We start from the raw sequence: 15451 nt of genomic DNA on the forward strand, positions 1-15451 counted from the left end.
CTGGACCCAGGGGGAGCCTCGCACGGCTCCTGCCTTCGCAAATGCTTCACGGCGGGACAGGCTGGGCCGGGCGCTGTGGTGGAAGGGCCCGTTAGAGCGTGCTGGAGCTAGTAGCAAGCGATGCAAGAGGCAGGTTAAAACCTGTTTTAAAGAACTGGAAACAATCGGTGCCCAGCGCTGATGTGCAAGGAGGCTGGAGTCCGTGTACGTGCTGGGAAATGACGGGACAGGGTCCCGCTGGCTCCTCTGCCGTTAGGGAAACATTAACTTAGAGTTCTGATATCGTCTGGTGAGAAAATAGATTAGAAAGTGCAGAAAACAGCTTGAGACGAAATAGGCGCAAACGACCATGCAAATTCCCATTTTTACGGTTGATGCCTTTACAAACCGGCCATTTTCTGGAAATCCTGCGGCAGTTTGTCTGCTTGAAAATGTAAGTTTAAAAAAGAACTATTTTATGAGGCACTGCAGTGGTATTTGCCATTCTGTACTTGGCCTGAGCACTCAGCACTGCATTAAACTTTGCTTCCTTTACTCGAGAGTTCTGCCTGCAAGCGTAGTTTGCTGTCGCTGCAGAATATAAAGAAATTAGCACAGGGGTATTCTTTCATCAGAACGATTTCACACAAGACATACTTTGTAATTTTTGATGTTTTTAACAAAATTATTTTTTTAAAGGAATATAAGCAAATGGATTTAGAATGAAATCTCTGAAAGGAGGTGCAATAACATAAAATCAGTACTCAGTAGTTTTTGAATGAAGTGTTAAAGTGTGGGGTTTAGGTTTTGCGGGGGTTTTTTTTGCTCCCCTTTCTCTCTCCTTTTTTTTTTTCTTCCACCTCGCCACTTTAGGTTTTCCTATGGAAGGAAAGAGGGGGACTATAGACCTGGATCTGAGTTTTTCACCGTTACTGTGTCAGGTTCAGCTTTAGCCAAGTTTAAGCAGCCAGTTTTTATCACTTCAAAGTTGCATGGTAGCTGTAGTGCAATTAACAGTAGTCATCCTTTGGAGTCTTGAGATTTTAACGTTTTTTCCACAGTACCTGGGGCTAGAGGCTTTAGTGTCAAAGTTAAAGCTGAGATTCTAGTTCATAATTTTATTCTAAGCTCCAGGAAAGTATGGTGCAGCTAGCAGCAATATTTCTGTTCTCTGTTCCCTTCCGAGTCTCAGCAGATGTTTTACAAAAACCACCGAGAGTAATTAATGCAAGAATAGCAAAAGAAGCCCTTTCTGTGCTTCAGAAGTGCCACAGGATGGCAGTATTTCAATAAAGTTCTATTATTTTTAATAACATTTTGGTTGGTCTTTGTTCTGGTTTAGTATCTTTTTAGTGTCTAATTGACAATCAGGACTATTTTCCTGAGGAGAGACGCTTGTTACTGTAAAAAGTTAGAATGTTGTTTCATTGTATAGAATTTGCTCTGCAAATACAGGTCTATGATACACATCAGTAATTGTTTCATGTCTGTAGTATGGGATCATTGGCTGAAAAAGATTAAAGTTATTAGGGGAAATAAGTAAAGTTAGCAGGGCAAATTTTTATCTGCCCGAGGTTGAACCTGTCCACTCAGTACTTGTTTTAATTTGTGTTTCAATATTTTGAAGACCAAATTCTCAAACCTGTCAGCGTAATTGTGAGGACAGAGCAATGGAACAAGGGTCAAGTCAAATTTTGTACAATCACTACAGCTCGTATATCCTGGGATCAATGTTCACTAGTTTAAATCTGCAGGCAGTTAAAGCAGAATGTAGTGAGCTCCAACATTTTTGTTTTTCGGTTTTCCTCCTCTCAGCTTCTACTGACTTGGCATATTGTTCCCATTGCTCAAAGAGTGGTACTCAAGGGTACAGCCGTAAGCACCAATCAGCCATCTTGGCCATTGCCTTAGACATTACTACATACCGCTTGCTGGCATGGATTTTTCAGAGTTATAAAAAGAGAGTTGTAGTTATTTTTAGACTATGTTAATAATAACAACTTCTCGGTGCCACTTTAATCATGACTTTAACAAAATATTCATGTTCATGGACAGGCTGAGTTTAGGTTTTTGGTGATTTTATTTTCCATGTATTCCAAGAATTTGTAAACTAACAGGACAGACATGAGAAAATGCCTATGTATCACCATGATTTGAACTAGTTATCTCATTTTATGCATTTTATACTTACCCTCAGAAAGTATGTTGAACTAAAAATGAATCTATGTTTTATTATAATAGAAAATGAAATGCCTGTATTTATTTGACAGAAAATTTGATGCTGCCTTTTTTGGCCTGCTTTTAATTGGATTTGTTTTTTCATCATTAGACCTTGGATGAAGATTTGCACCAAAAAATCGCAACAGAAATGAACCTTTCAGAAACTGCTTTCATCAGAAAACTGCACCCTGGAGATGACTTTACCAAAAGTGAGTGGTTCTCTTCACCCACCAAAATCTCTTACAAGGGAATAGGAAGACACTGTGGGTGCATTTATAAGGAGCGGTGCTAATTTGTAAGACAGCCAAAGCAAAATCTTGGAGTTGTGATGTATCTTACTTAAGATAATAATAATGAGCCTTTTGCACATGGATTCTTTGAAGTATTTGTGCTCTATATCAAATTCATTTTACAATATGCAAACACCTATTATTAATAAATTAGAACATTTGTTTTAGTGCCTTTTACTAAATAAGCAAGTTGTATATAGAAAGTCTCCCAAAAATGCTGTGCAGAGACTTTACTACTAATAATCTCCTGAGATAATTTCTTACCATACAAGCAGGAGAACAGAAATGGAATGTACTTATTCTGTATGCACAGGACTGCAAAGTGAGTAGAATCTGGCTTGGCTGTTCAGGAGGTCATCACTGGGGTAACTGTGAGCTATTTTAGTTTGTAACAAAGTCTCATAAGCTGTCTGTGGAGCCAATGCTGGAAAATACAGATTTCCAACAAAACTGGGAAATCTGAAGTTACCCAAATCAAACACATTAGGCTGCTCATTTGATTGGTTTGAGTAGAGGGACTTCCCTGGTGTTCTTTTGTAGGGCATGTATATATGTCAGGAGAGGAAATGGAGAGACACTAGACAAGTTAGAATATATCAAATACAGAGTCTGGTCAAAATTGCTTTGTGGATTAGTTTTCAGCTGAATTGGTTTGCTGAATCTGCTCGCTTTGCAGTTGGGCTGGAACCCCACTAGACTGCTGATAGATTCCAGGCCAAGTTATCATGTTGGCATGCCCTCACTTTGATACAACATAGTAGCAGAGAGACGTAAAGAGAGCTTTGCGGTTATTTGCTGTCTGAAAGAGGCCCTAGAACAGTATGCAAAGAAATTGTTCTTTATCATTTGTTTGTTTGTTCAGGGAGTGGGATTTTGTACAGTCTCTAAAGAGGATTTTCTTAACGTAGTAACTATTATCGCTTACTCTTATTGTTAATAAATTGGAATTTGTCTTAGGCTTAGGCCAATTGCTTGAATCAAAAAGTGATCATACTTCTCATTTTTCATGTTAACACCTTGCCAATATGTTTAATATGTTTATAATTTTAAAGTCGTCCATATCCAATAGCATATAAAATGCCAGCTGCTTTCTCATTAAAGTGCTTTTGGTATTAATGGGACTAGAGTTTGTGACATCAGACCCCTACAGCTGCTGAAGAGGTGCACAATTTTTTTCAAAGGAATTTATTCACTGAGCTACACCTGAGAATGTGTGTATTGAGGGATGGTGGGAGTGAGAGGAGACCAGGGACATCGAAATATCATTTATGAGACTATCATCTGCTTCTGGAACATTAACTGGTATAGTGAGGGCTTCTGGACAGAGAGTGTGTTTTTGCAGGAGTATGAGTTTTTGACCAGTGCCTATAATTTAATTTTAGTTTAAAAAAATCTACATTATTTCAGGGATACATTAATTTATAAGAGTACAAAACGTTTTCTCAGTCTGAGTACAGCTGTATGTCTCAAGCATCCAGGCAGGTGTTCTGGGTCACAGAACTTGTCTGTCTCCAGTCGGTCACAGCTGACTCCATTTCCTCCTGCTCTCAGCCACAATTTCCACTTGGGGTAGTGCATTAACACCACAGGGCAGGAGCACAGCTGGGCTCTGTGTCTGCCTCGTCTTGGAGCACTTCTCTGCCATGTCCATTAGTTTCATCCACTAGGTTTTCTGGGGATTCTATTTGTTTTCATTAGATAGGGGACTCTGACTTCAGTGCACTAATTTTTCATGGGGGCAATGAAAAGACTTGCTTGAGTTTTTTTTTAAATGTAATTTATTTCTTTTGTACCTTTTAGTTGTCTTTATATGGTAATTATTCACTTGAAATAGATTTTCATAAGCATGATCTTAAATGCTATGGTGCAAGAACACTGGAAAAGCTACAGGAAACCAAGTATAGTGCACTTGAGTTCCAATTTTTTTAAACAACAAATAGAAATATGATTTTTAGTGAAATGAAAGGTTAGTCTACATTAGAGGCTTTTACCAGACTTGACTGGTGGTTTAAGCAAAATAATTCATAACTGACATGGCTCTGATACAGCTTCCATTATACCAACAAAAGTATCTTTAACCCCTAAAGGGTAACCCAGCCTGCAGGTGTATAGAGATCGCAACCGTGACTTCATATGTTTCCACAACACACAAGGACATGGAGGCTTTATCTTCTAAATTATCTACTTTATTACAGATTACCAGAAATACCACAAAAATTGCCACTAGCAAGTATACCTATGATTAATAAAGTGAATATATCTCTCTCAAGCTATTATAAATTATTATCAGTGATCAACAGTATAGCAGGAATCAATAATAGCAGCAAGAAGTATATATATGAACATTACAAACTTATCACTAGTCAGTAATCAAACTTAGCAATAATATAACAGTAGATATACTTATGATAGATTACTTACATGTATATATTTATGGTACCAAGCACATTAGATTCCAGGAGGGAGGACAAATGGATGCCAGAAGGGGACCCAACTGTCCCAGAAGTGGGAGGACAGACAAAACCGAGCCCAGAAAGGTGCCAGAGCCCCCAGAATAAAATAACAGTCTCACTTCAAACATGATCTGTGTCATGGAGTTTGGAGTCAGTCATGTGTCCCCAGCAAGGGTCCATGATCTCATAGAAAGTTTGTGCAGACCTCTTTAGAAAAGGGAAAAATATATGCAGCACAGAAAACTCTTGGAGAGAGAAGCTCCATTTTGGGTAAAAAATAAGTGATTTTTGTGTCATAGAGACATAAGACAACATAGGACACCACCACTTCAAGAACCCAATAGATGCTGTTAATTTCTGTTTTTCACCTGGAACAGCCAATAGCTGATGATGTTTTCTATTCTTTTAGACCAATTTTTATTTTTCCAGCCTGTATGCCTGTTCTTTCAGTTAGAACAACCAGTGGCAATTACCGATTCTTACTTTCTCAGGATGTTTTCCCCTCTTTTCAGACTATTTTTCAGCTTTTCAGGTGATAAGTTGCTGTTACAGTTTGTTGGTTTTGTGCTTATCGATGGTATCTCAGTATGGGTCCTGTTTCTGGCTACACCGCAGCACTTCAGAGAGGCCAACTGCGCTTCTTCGGGGTGCTTTTTGTTCCCAGACTGGCAGGCATTTCTGCTTTGCAGCCCCTTTGCTCTTGTAACACAGTAGCTTTCCTCTATTAGTAGTAGACTCCTGTTGACCTGACTCAAAAGCAACAGCTATTCAAAAATCAGTGCAGAACAGGTTCCTAAAAGTGAGTTTAAGACCAAGACTGATTATAAAATGCATTTTTGACTAACTGAAATGTCTAACTGTATGAAGTTTTGAGATAAATTGAAGAAATAGACTTCTTAATAACACTAAATAAACTTTATTTTAAAGGTTCCTGCTTTGGACTCAGGTGGTTCACCCCAGCCAATGAAGTTCCTCTCTGTGGTCATGCTACACTTGCAGCAGCTGCTGTGTTGTTTCACATACAAAGTATGTTTACAAGCTATTTATTACTATAACTTTTTAGAAAATTTACTTCTAATTAAGAAGATCTCTGTTTTCTACAACAAAGGCAATTAAATGTTCAGAACATTTAGAGAACACATACGGAGATACCTTAGGTATTGTCTTTTACAACTGCTCTGTAATTGTAAGGTTGTAGTGTGATGCCTACACCTGGATTCTGAGGCCCTGCTATTACTCTTGGTTTAAGAGAAGCGCTAAATATGCAAATGTCAGCTGTGAGAGGTGCAGTAGAATGTGATGAATAGGGGATATTGCCCTTTCTATTAAAAGGAAACTCCCGTTCATTCTAGGAAGGTGCACGAAAGATTCACTGGCAACTGCTGTATTTATTAGCCTCAGCAGATTATTTATTGAATTAGTTGGGAATTTTGTCTCAGAATGCAGGTTTACTGTAGTTATTGTATTTTAGCTGCATAACTTAACTTTTTCTGAATATACTGTGCTACTCTAAGAGCTATAATAATTTTGATTCAAACTCCTATGTTTGATAATGTTGCAATGTTCTGTCTCTAGAAAACGCAAATTCAGTTCTCACATTTGTGACACTGAGTGGGGAATTAAAAGCCAGACAAGTGGAAGATCATGTTGTCCTGGACTTACCGCTTTACTTAACCTACCCACAGGTCAGTAAAAATTTTATTCATTAAAGGCTTTCAAGGCAAGTATGTGTTTATGTTTGCATGTGTATGTAAGTATATCTGTCTAGCTATAATTGGACGGATACATACATATATATGTTCTGGTTTTTACTGCATGGTTTTGTGGTGTTTTTTTTCCTTCAGGTACTTCAGGAAGTAGAAGAGTTAATAAAGGTAAAAAAAAAATCTCTATGTGGTCCTAGAAGCACATTTATAATAGCTATATTTATTTTTATATACTAAAATGGCTGAAAAGTGGCAACGTGGCATTGCTTGATGTATTTCTGAACTTGAAACACTAAACTGTAAACGTCAGACTCATGCAGCTCAGGAAATAGAATTCTCCAAAATAGTGCAGTTGAACTTTTGTCTCCCACTACCATTGACTGGAGGGTCAGTATTTATTTCAGTGGCATTTTTAGCCTATTGTATGCATGTAAGGGCAATCTAGTGTCCTTGCCCTCTTTTAGGTCCCTGACTTTCTTTCCAAGTTGACATATACAGATCTCTTAGCACCTAGCCATATCCATTCATGCACTTAGTGCATTTACTTTTCTTGCTTGCATGTACTTGAGGTCTGCATGAAAGACCTTGCATAAACCTTGTTATAGCAGAGAATTTATTGGACAACAATGTTAAGGAAATAATATTTCGTATTCAAATGATGATGTTTTTCTTTGCCTCCTTTACCTTTTCCACCAGGAAGCCATTGGTGACATGATTGTTCAAGATCTCCGTTATTCTCCTGACACAAAGAAACTCTTAGTCCGCCTCAGTGATGCTTATGAAAGGTGTCTTATACTTTTTTTTATAACCAAGTGTGCAGAAATTGAGTCTACTTGTTTAACCACTATTTCTTACATTCTAGGCTCTTTTATCTAGTTTTAAACAAGGTGGATATTAAAAACTCTAAATTCCTGTCTTAAATAGTTATTTTATCTTCTCCTGTGAGCTTATTGAACCTGCGAAGATGAATAAAATCAATCTGAAATCTATCTCCAAAAAAAAAGGAGGTGTAGGAAACAGTTTTAATGATGGTGTGATTTCCCCATCTGAGTAAAAAATTGAAAAAAAATTCCAGTAATCTAGCAGGAAATTGTGAGTCTTTCTTCTCAAATGAAGAAGTAACAGTTATGTAGCTATAGAGGTCTGCTTTGTGAGACAGGACACATTGACAGAATGCCATGGAGTCGTATTCTCCTTTGACTGTAATCTGCTTACACATACTTAACAGCATCATAAGTAGCTTTGTAGAGGAAATTCCTATTCAAATTATTTAAAAACATTTTTTAATCTCAGAGAACTGAATTTCATTGTTACGTCAAGTATGATTTGGCTATACATTGCCAAAACACAGATTCTTTAATCAGGCCAAATTACTACTATTTTCACTTGAAGTTTGGCCTAACTTATATTTAAAGGCTGGGCTAGTGAGGAGATAGAAATAGTCCCAACTGTGTCCTTATTATTTTTACTCTTTCAGACTTTATTTTGTAGGGAGGTATCTGCAGCTTCACAGGCTTGAGATTGTTGTAGTGTGCTTTAGAATCGTGTGAAGATCTGAATGATGCTAGTTGTTTGCTCTGAAAGGAGGTGGAGTGCTTACTCTTTACATTATGTAGTGAGGAAGTATTTTTTCAATGATTAAAATGTTCAAAGAAAAGTGTGTAGGTAGTATTTTTTGTGGCTAATATACCAGGATGCTCTGTTATTAGGAATAAACAGGAAATGCATGGCTTGAACTTTTTTCTCTGCTCACTCAGAGTGTATTATATTCAGGGTAGTCTTCTGTCAAATGACATTGGGAGGACACTGCTAGGAATCTTGTCTCCTCTAACATTTTACCATGGCTATTTTGGGATTGTAGAGAAGGTGATTTTGTAGTTTTCTGTTTCTTTTCAACACTTAAATTAATGTAAAATGAAGAATATGGACTATTAGCATTCTATAATTATATTCAAGGTCTGTGTTGGAGGAACTGCAAGTGAGCGCGCAACGCTTTTTGTCAGCTGAAAAGACGGGAAAAGTGAAAGGACTCATACTCACCCTTAAGGGAAATTCCAGTGGAAAACATAAAGGCCATGATTTTTACTCCAGATATTTTGCACCTTGGTATGGACTTCTGGAAGACCCTGTTACAGGTATGTGTTTGTGTGATAAGTGGCTCTTTCTCTTGTTTCAGTTCAATTAAAAGGGTCTTATTAAACTTCATGGATCTGGTTTTGTACTTCAGAGTCTTTCGTCTAAATTACTGTTTTATATGGACAGGAGGAGTGCACTCATTAAACTGAAAACTTTCATGACTGATGCCAACTCATTCAGAAAAAATCAACTTCTTGCTGTCATCAGGCCAGATATTCCTGTGTCGTTTTTCAGATCTTTTCTCTGAAGTATTCCAATTAGAGAAAAGCAAGAGGCTAGTTAGATATTGAATGAGTATTGAATGAGAGGTAGAAGTTCATACCCGCTTCTGTTGGTGCTCTGTGTGTTTTTTTTGCACTTCATCTGAGATGTCCTCTAGTTTCTTGACACTTCTTGTGGATATTCTCAGGCCTATGAATAATATGAACTCAGCTAGTTGTATATTGAGGGGCAGGAAGGCTAGTTCTCGGCCTGTTCCTTTGATGTTCCACTCAGTAGGTGCGATAATGATTGCTGCAGAATAATGTTATTTGCTTAGGTACCAGTTAATCACAGGTTAATTATTAGTCAGCTGAGAACTTGGTCAAAAATGCTCATTGAATGTTTTGCTAAATAGAGAGAAAACTTTCTTTGTTGGAATAATGCTAGTTATTCAGCACTCCTAGCAGAAAGAAAGGTTCACTAAGAAATATAAGCCATGTATTTCAGTTATTTTTATTTTAAGCTTTCAGTTCCGCTTTCCTGATAAAGCTGAGTATAGCCTGGTAGACATGTCTAATCCCGGAGCTCATTCCTTAGGATTTCTGGGAAGACTGGTATTGATATGGACGAAAACCTAGAAGTTTCCTGAATCTGAGAATTTTCTAGGCTTGTTATAGCTCACTGTTGCTTGTCTTCCATCTTTAAGTGTCCTTTCTTTTATAGAAATAAATCTTTTTATTGTATTGCTGAAGTATACTTTTAACAGTGTTACGGCTTTATATTATATTTCTTTTGCAATGATTTCTTAATAATGCTACATGTCCCAGTGTTTTTGAGCCCTGATGATTATAAGTTACTTCACAGTAGGGTTTCCAGCAGAGTGTCTTTGCCCCTAGCTGCTAATGTAGGCTGAAGCAGCATTTCTAGCTATGAATCTGAGAAGTCATCCTAAGTTTTTAAGCCATCTGCTGGTCAGCAAACAAGAAATTGGTCTTAGTTTTCAGAAGCTGTGGTGAGAGACCTTTAAGATCAACTTGAGTATACCTGATACTTACCAGCATTCAACACTGGAAAAAACCCCTGAGGTTTTGTTGTGAAAACTATTAGGAGAGAAAATGCTTTGGTTTTACACAATGACTTCTGTGCACCTGTTCCTATTCTTAAAAAAGAACCAAAAGCCTGTTCAGATTTTTGATGGGTAGCTGTTCATGTTTTTTTGAATAACATCATGTTTAGATGAATAATATTTTGAATTTAGTATTTTGAGATTCTGTTATTAGGAAACTTTACTTTTTGGTGAAAAAATGCATTTTTTTGGCTCAAGTATTTTAATCTGTACTATTTGTTATTCCTATCAATTGTGGCTAGTCATGAAGCCCTCACCTAGGCAAAATTTCCATTGAAACCAGAGGATGAGGAAGTAATACTGCTTTCTTGTAAATAAATAAAAAGTTAAAGCCTTAAGTTCCATCTGCTGTGCAAACTCTTTGGTGTTTTTGCTCTAGAGACACATGTGACACTTGATGCGTTTATGGCATTTACGTTTTGAATGTGCTTGCCCTATAAAGTACTGATTGTAATTTAATTCTGTACTTTGTTTTCCAATTTATTTTAAGGATCTGCCCATGCTGTTTTAAGCAGCTACTGGTCAGAGCAGCTGGGGAAGAAGGAAATGCTCGGTAAGAGAAACTGTTTTTTTGCAAAGCTACCTGTTTATGTAAAAGCTACTTATTAAAAAAGAAAAAGTTATATTACTACTACAATCCAAACTGTAGCAATAACTCCCTATCCATTTTATCAATATGAATAGACTATTATATTTTGTTTGTGAGGTGATCTTTAAGAAATGCTTTCTTTCCTACTCATCAACATGACACATCATGCCTGTAGGGAGTTTGAGGTCTCGGTTTCTGCATTGTAACTCTCTGCACTTAGTTTTTCATTTCAACTTTTGGATTTTGGTTCTCATGACTTCTCTGAAGATTCTTCAGAATCCATAATGTTGGGGGAAAAAATCCTGACATATTTTCTGAAGAAGAGAAACTGTCTTTGGTAATTCATCCTTATGGACTGGCTGTTTCTCAGAAGATTTTGGCATTTTTGGATGTTAATGTGGAATTTAAAACTCTTCCATGCCATCTGTAGATGCTTCTTTTCTAAGTAATCAAACAGACAGGAATTCTGTCTGCATTTTTAGATTATACTTTGTACCTGTTTTGCATTTTCCTGTATTTTGTATGTATTGTACCATTTCCTCTTTTAGCAAAACTATCTCAAGCAGCAAAGGCAATTGATGCTGTAATCAGCTTGTCTAATGTCTTTAGCATTAAAAAGAAGTCTTATCTTCCCACAAGATAGTTTTTTTTTTTCTTTTTCTTCTTATTTTTCATATTTCATGCATATATGTCCTCAAACTTCTTTTGTGGTAGAAATGATACAAAACAGATTTAAAGAGAACAGGTTCAGCTGACATCAGATCAACATGTGGTCTCTACAGTGTTTATGAGAAATAACTTTTCCTTACACGCACGTGACTGAGGGATATCAGGGAGTACTAGGTTGAATTCTATGACTAATGAGATTACTTGGAAAAGGTGGCCGGGAATCGAGAAGATTCCGTATCACCAAAGATTAACAAATAAGAGCATTTTTTTGACTTTTTAGAAACCTGTGCGGTAGATTCTGTAATATCTGATACCTTTTATTGCAAGAATGTAGGAAGATTTTTCGTCCATAAAATGAAAGATCTCTTAGTTCCAAAATAGATCAGCTATGAAATAATATAAAAATGAGGAACATTAAATCTATTGTCAGATCTCGCTGGGTATTACGATGTCTAGGAGGAGGTCAGCTGCATATCTGCTGAAGTATTGGACATAATATCCTGTGTTTGGGTTCTCTTCCTACTTTCATCAGGTCAAATTGTCAAACAATATAACCACCCCCATCAACTACAAAGAGAATTTTCCAGTCTTTTTACAAGGTGAAATACTTTATGTGGTTTCAAGAAAGAACGTACATATCCATTAATTTAAGCTGAGTGTTAAATTGGACTTCAGTATCAGTCCTTGCCTTTTTTTTCATTTGGAGAGTCTCTGCAATATTAAAAAAATTATAATCTCTCATATCAGATGTATAGACTTTCATGATTGCTAATGAATGCCATGTTTAGCAACTGTCTCCATATCCAGCCCTTTACATAGTTTTCACATTTCTAAGATAACACTTGCATAAGGAATTCAATGTAACCATTGAAGTAGAGGATTTCCCAAATTATTGTGAATAGAAGGGACTTTATCCAGGACAATTTTTAATCTCAGGTGAAGCTAGAGGAATCTTTCTGTACCTGTTTACTTCAGACAACTGTATTAATTTGTGGGGCAATTTTGGTTCTTGTAACTGCCTTTAACTTCTCTGATCACTTCCCAGTACAGAACAGGTTTATACCATTTGAGGGTGGTTTTTTTCGGGGACACACACGGACCAACCAAAACCCAAACCTTACTTTGATAACAAGATCATACTTTCACAAATCTTGCCAGGATTTGTTTCATCTTCTAACTTTTCAGTCTTCTCACTTTTTTTTGTGTGAAGAAGTTGCTTTGTTCAGGTAGAGTAAATGTACATGTATTTAAGTTTTTGTTAATTTGAATTCTCATGAAGTGAAGAGTTTTGCAGAGTTATAACTGCAGCTTTGATCTTTCCCTGGTAATCTCAAGATATAGATGGACTGCATCAGATTTACACATAAGTGTAACATTTCTGACAAAGGATAGGTGTTTCCCTCCGTCTATCACAAGATTTGTCTACCTTTCTTAGAATAAAAAAAGTCTTCGAGATCTTAACTTAAGGAACAAGTGCTTCTTTCATCAGTCTTTTCATAGGGTTTAGAAAGTCGACTAAAATAATAGTGATTTCTAAGAATAGATATTTTTAGAAGAGTGGCATTTGTTCCTGAGTTGATGTCATTATGATGATGTCATGAAGAAAATCCATTACTCAAAGTTTGTAAGGAATGGTGATTTAGATACATCAAGGCTGGTAAGAAGCTCCTCAAAACAACAGGATGTTAGTACAAGGCCCCTTGTGAATGCAGGAGTGCATGATTCTATGATTCTGTTATTTCAGCATGCCCAATCTCACAGTCCTTGTACCTATTCTTAAACTTTCCTCTGTCTCACGTTAATTACAGAGGAATTCAGGGCACTGTGAATTCAGCTGTTTATATATTATTTCTACAGATCAGAATGTATGTATTTGTTTTTATGCAACACATACATAAAATGTATATGTAGTATGAGGTATTCCTAGTAAATACAGACACGGAATGGACATGCAACAACTTCTTGATCCAAAAGGTGAGTGCACATCAGAGATGCTTGGATGTCTCTGGAGGCATTGCTATTAAATGAAATCCTCTAGTTATTGAAATGTTCCATGCAGCTCTGTTTACTTTCAGACATACTGTGAAATATCAATGCTTCTGTGTGAGAGAAAGAAAAGATCAAGTATTATTTTTATATAAGCTTGGGTAAAATTTTATTCTGTGTTTGTTGGGTCTTTTTCTTCTACTTTGGAGGTTTCTTTAAAAATAAAATAAAGTGGACCAATGTCAAAACATTCTCAGTAATCCTGCCATGAAACTGAGAGCACTGGTTCCACATTTAAAGAAAGAAAAAACCCAAACCCCAACCAACCTCTGAAGATTTGAAAATTAATCTCTTTTATTTAAATATGCTATCATGAGAGAGTGGGAGAGTTTAGCTGTGCGTCTACACTTGGCAATAATAACTGGTCAATTTTAGTATGGTCTGGATCTTTAAGAGCCTGAAAAATTCCAATTGAAGGCATTACTCCATACATAGGTGTTATTCTGACAACTTAAAAACAATAACCGGTAGCTGAATACATAGAAAAAAACAAATAGTATCAATATAAGTCTCTATAGCTCCTGTTTCCACTGCTTTGGAGTGTTTGCTTTCTCTGAGAATCTAATACCCCATTATAAGGAAGAGCTTTCTTGTCAGCTGTGGCTGAGAAAGTGTTTTAAAGCGTACAGTATATATGCCATCTGTTAGAGATCCTATGCTCTGTTGTGATCTGAATACTGTCTCTACCCAATTTACAAATTGTGGGTTTGTAAGGAAAAACATGCTCTTTGGCTTTGAACAACTTTTGTATCATTGAGTAAGGAGACTGAACATGAATGCCTCATCATCCGTTTACAGCCTTTTACAAAAACAACACTCTATGAAACTCAAACCTTTGCTAAATGCCATCAGACCATTTTCTGATCAAGTAGTTGTGCAGCTAAAACTGGACTACTGAAACAAGTCTACAGACTCAACATGCTAAGTGAGCATTATTGTTCGACCTGTTTATGACTGAAAAGTTTAGGCAAAAGTTTAGTTTTGTCATTATTTACAAGTGGAAGGCTGTTCCTACTTAAACTTTATCCTACTATATTAAATGAAATATTCAGGATTGTATAAATAAATATCTGTTCCTGTCTACGTAAGAATTTGGTCTCAGTTTGTGACAGCTGAAGCAGCATCTATGTTTCTTAGTGGACTTTTCCCACTAGTTGCTTGAATTTCATCTACCTATTAGCCAAACACATTCTTTGAACCTAGTACCTACTTCAGATGCTCAATACTGCTAAAGCGGTTCTTCATTCCCATGCAGATAATACTCTGTTTTCTTCCTTCTTACCTACAGAAACTGTTTACTCCATGAATGGGAGAATCCAAGACTTCTTTAGATATACAAAGGAAACTTGGTTGGCTGCATCACAGCAAGCTATTCTTCACTGCTTGTATTAACTAGCATTTTTGTCAGACTCAGTAGACAAGTTCTAATCTGAGATACAGGCTCAGCTAATCTTCATCTTTAAAGACAATTCATCCAGGGTTGCCCTCGTGCAGTGCTTGCCCTGGTGCTGCTTGCTTTCTGGAGAGGGAAGCCTCATTTCCTTGAAGTTTTTGTGAATTTTTAAATACTTTGTGATAGATACTAGTTTAACTGTGGATTCTTGTTTCCATTTAGCTTTTCAATGTTCCCGCCGTGGAGGAGAGTTGAAGATTTCACTGCGTAATGATGGAAGAGTTGACATTGCGGGGCAAATTGCTATTGTATTAAAAGGAAACCTGAATTTCTGAAGAAATTGACAATAACAATTTAATCTCCCACAGCTTAAAACTATTCATATTCTGATAGTATCTTAGCTCTAGACAGTGAATCACCACTGTCCTCAAAAGTCTTTGATTACTTACTGTCCATTTAAAAAAATTGCTTGAAAATGCTCACTTCTCATCTACAAGACCCTTGCTATTGTTTTCTTCACTTTCATCCTGCCACTTCATCTGTACGCTGACCTCGGAAACTGTCCAAGGACAGCTATCTTGTTTTTCTGGTTTTAAGTGATTCTTTTGTTTATTTCCAAATTCCATGTTAAAAGCCATTCCTG

At 36.8% G+C, this 15451-nt stretch overlaps 1 protein-coding gene across 1 annotated transcript; it reads left to right on the plus strand.

Moving 5' to 3' along the window:
* The first annotated feature begins 312 nt into the window (after positions 1–312).
* PBLD (phenazine biosynthesis-like protein domain containing) lies at positions 313–15143 on the plus strand. The gene is made up of 9 exons (XM_010294792.1): positions 313–433; positions 2309–2408; positions 5870–5968; positions 6518–6627; positions 6787–6816; positions 7345–7433; positions 8605–8783; positions 10602–10664; positions 15031–15143. Exons 1-9 carry the CDS (start codon positions 350–352, stop codon positions 15141–15143), a joined length of 867 nt encoding a protein of 288 aa, XP_010293094.1. The 5' UTR covers positions 313–349.
* Positions 15144–15451: the final 308 nt, after the last annotated feature.

Source organism: Phaethon lepturus, unplaced genomic scaffold, assembly GCF_000687285.1.
Source record: "Phaethon lepturus isolate BGI_N335 unplaced genomic scaffold, ASM68728v1 scaffold11649, whole genome shotgun sequence".
Lineage (NCBI taxonomy): Eukaryota > Metazoa > Chordata > Aves > Phaethontiformes > Phaethontidae > Phaethon > Phaethon lepturus.

Coding starts and splice junctions, on each gene's coding strand:
- PBLD (XM_010294792.1), top strand. CDS start 350: ATGCAAATTCCCATTTTTACGGTTGATGCCTTTACAAACCGGCCATTT. Junction 5,969..6,517: donor TGTGTTGTTTCACATACAAA/GTATGTTTACAA, acceptor TTCTGTCTCTAG/AAAACGCAAATTCAGTTCTC. Junction 6,628..6,786: donor TTTACTTAACCTACCCACAG/GTCAGTAAAAAT, acceptor TTTTTCCTTCAG/GTACTTCAGGAAGTAGAAGA.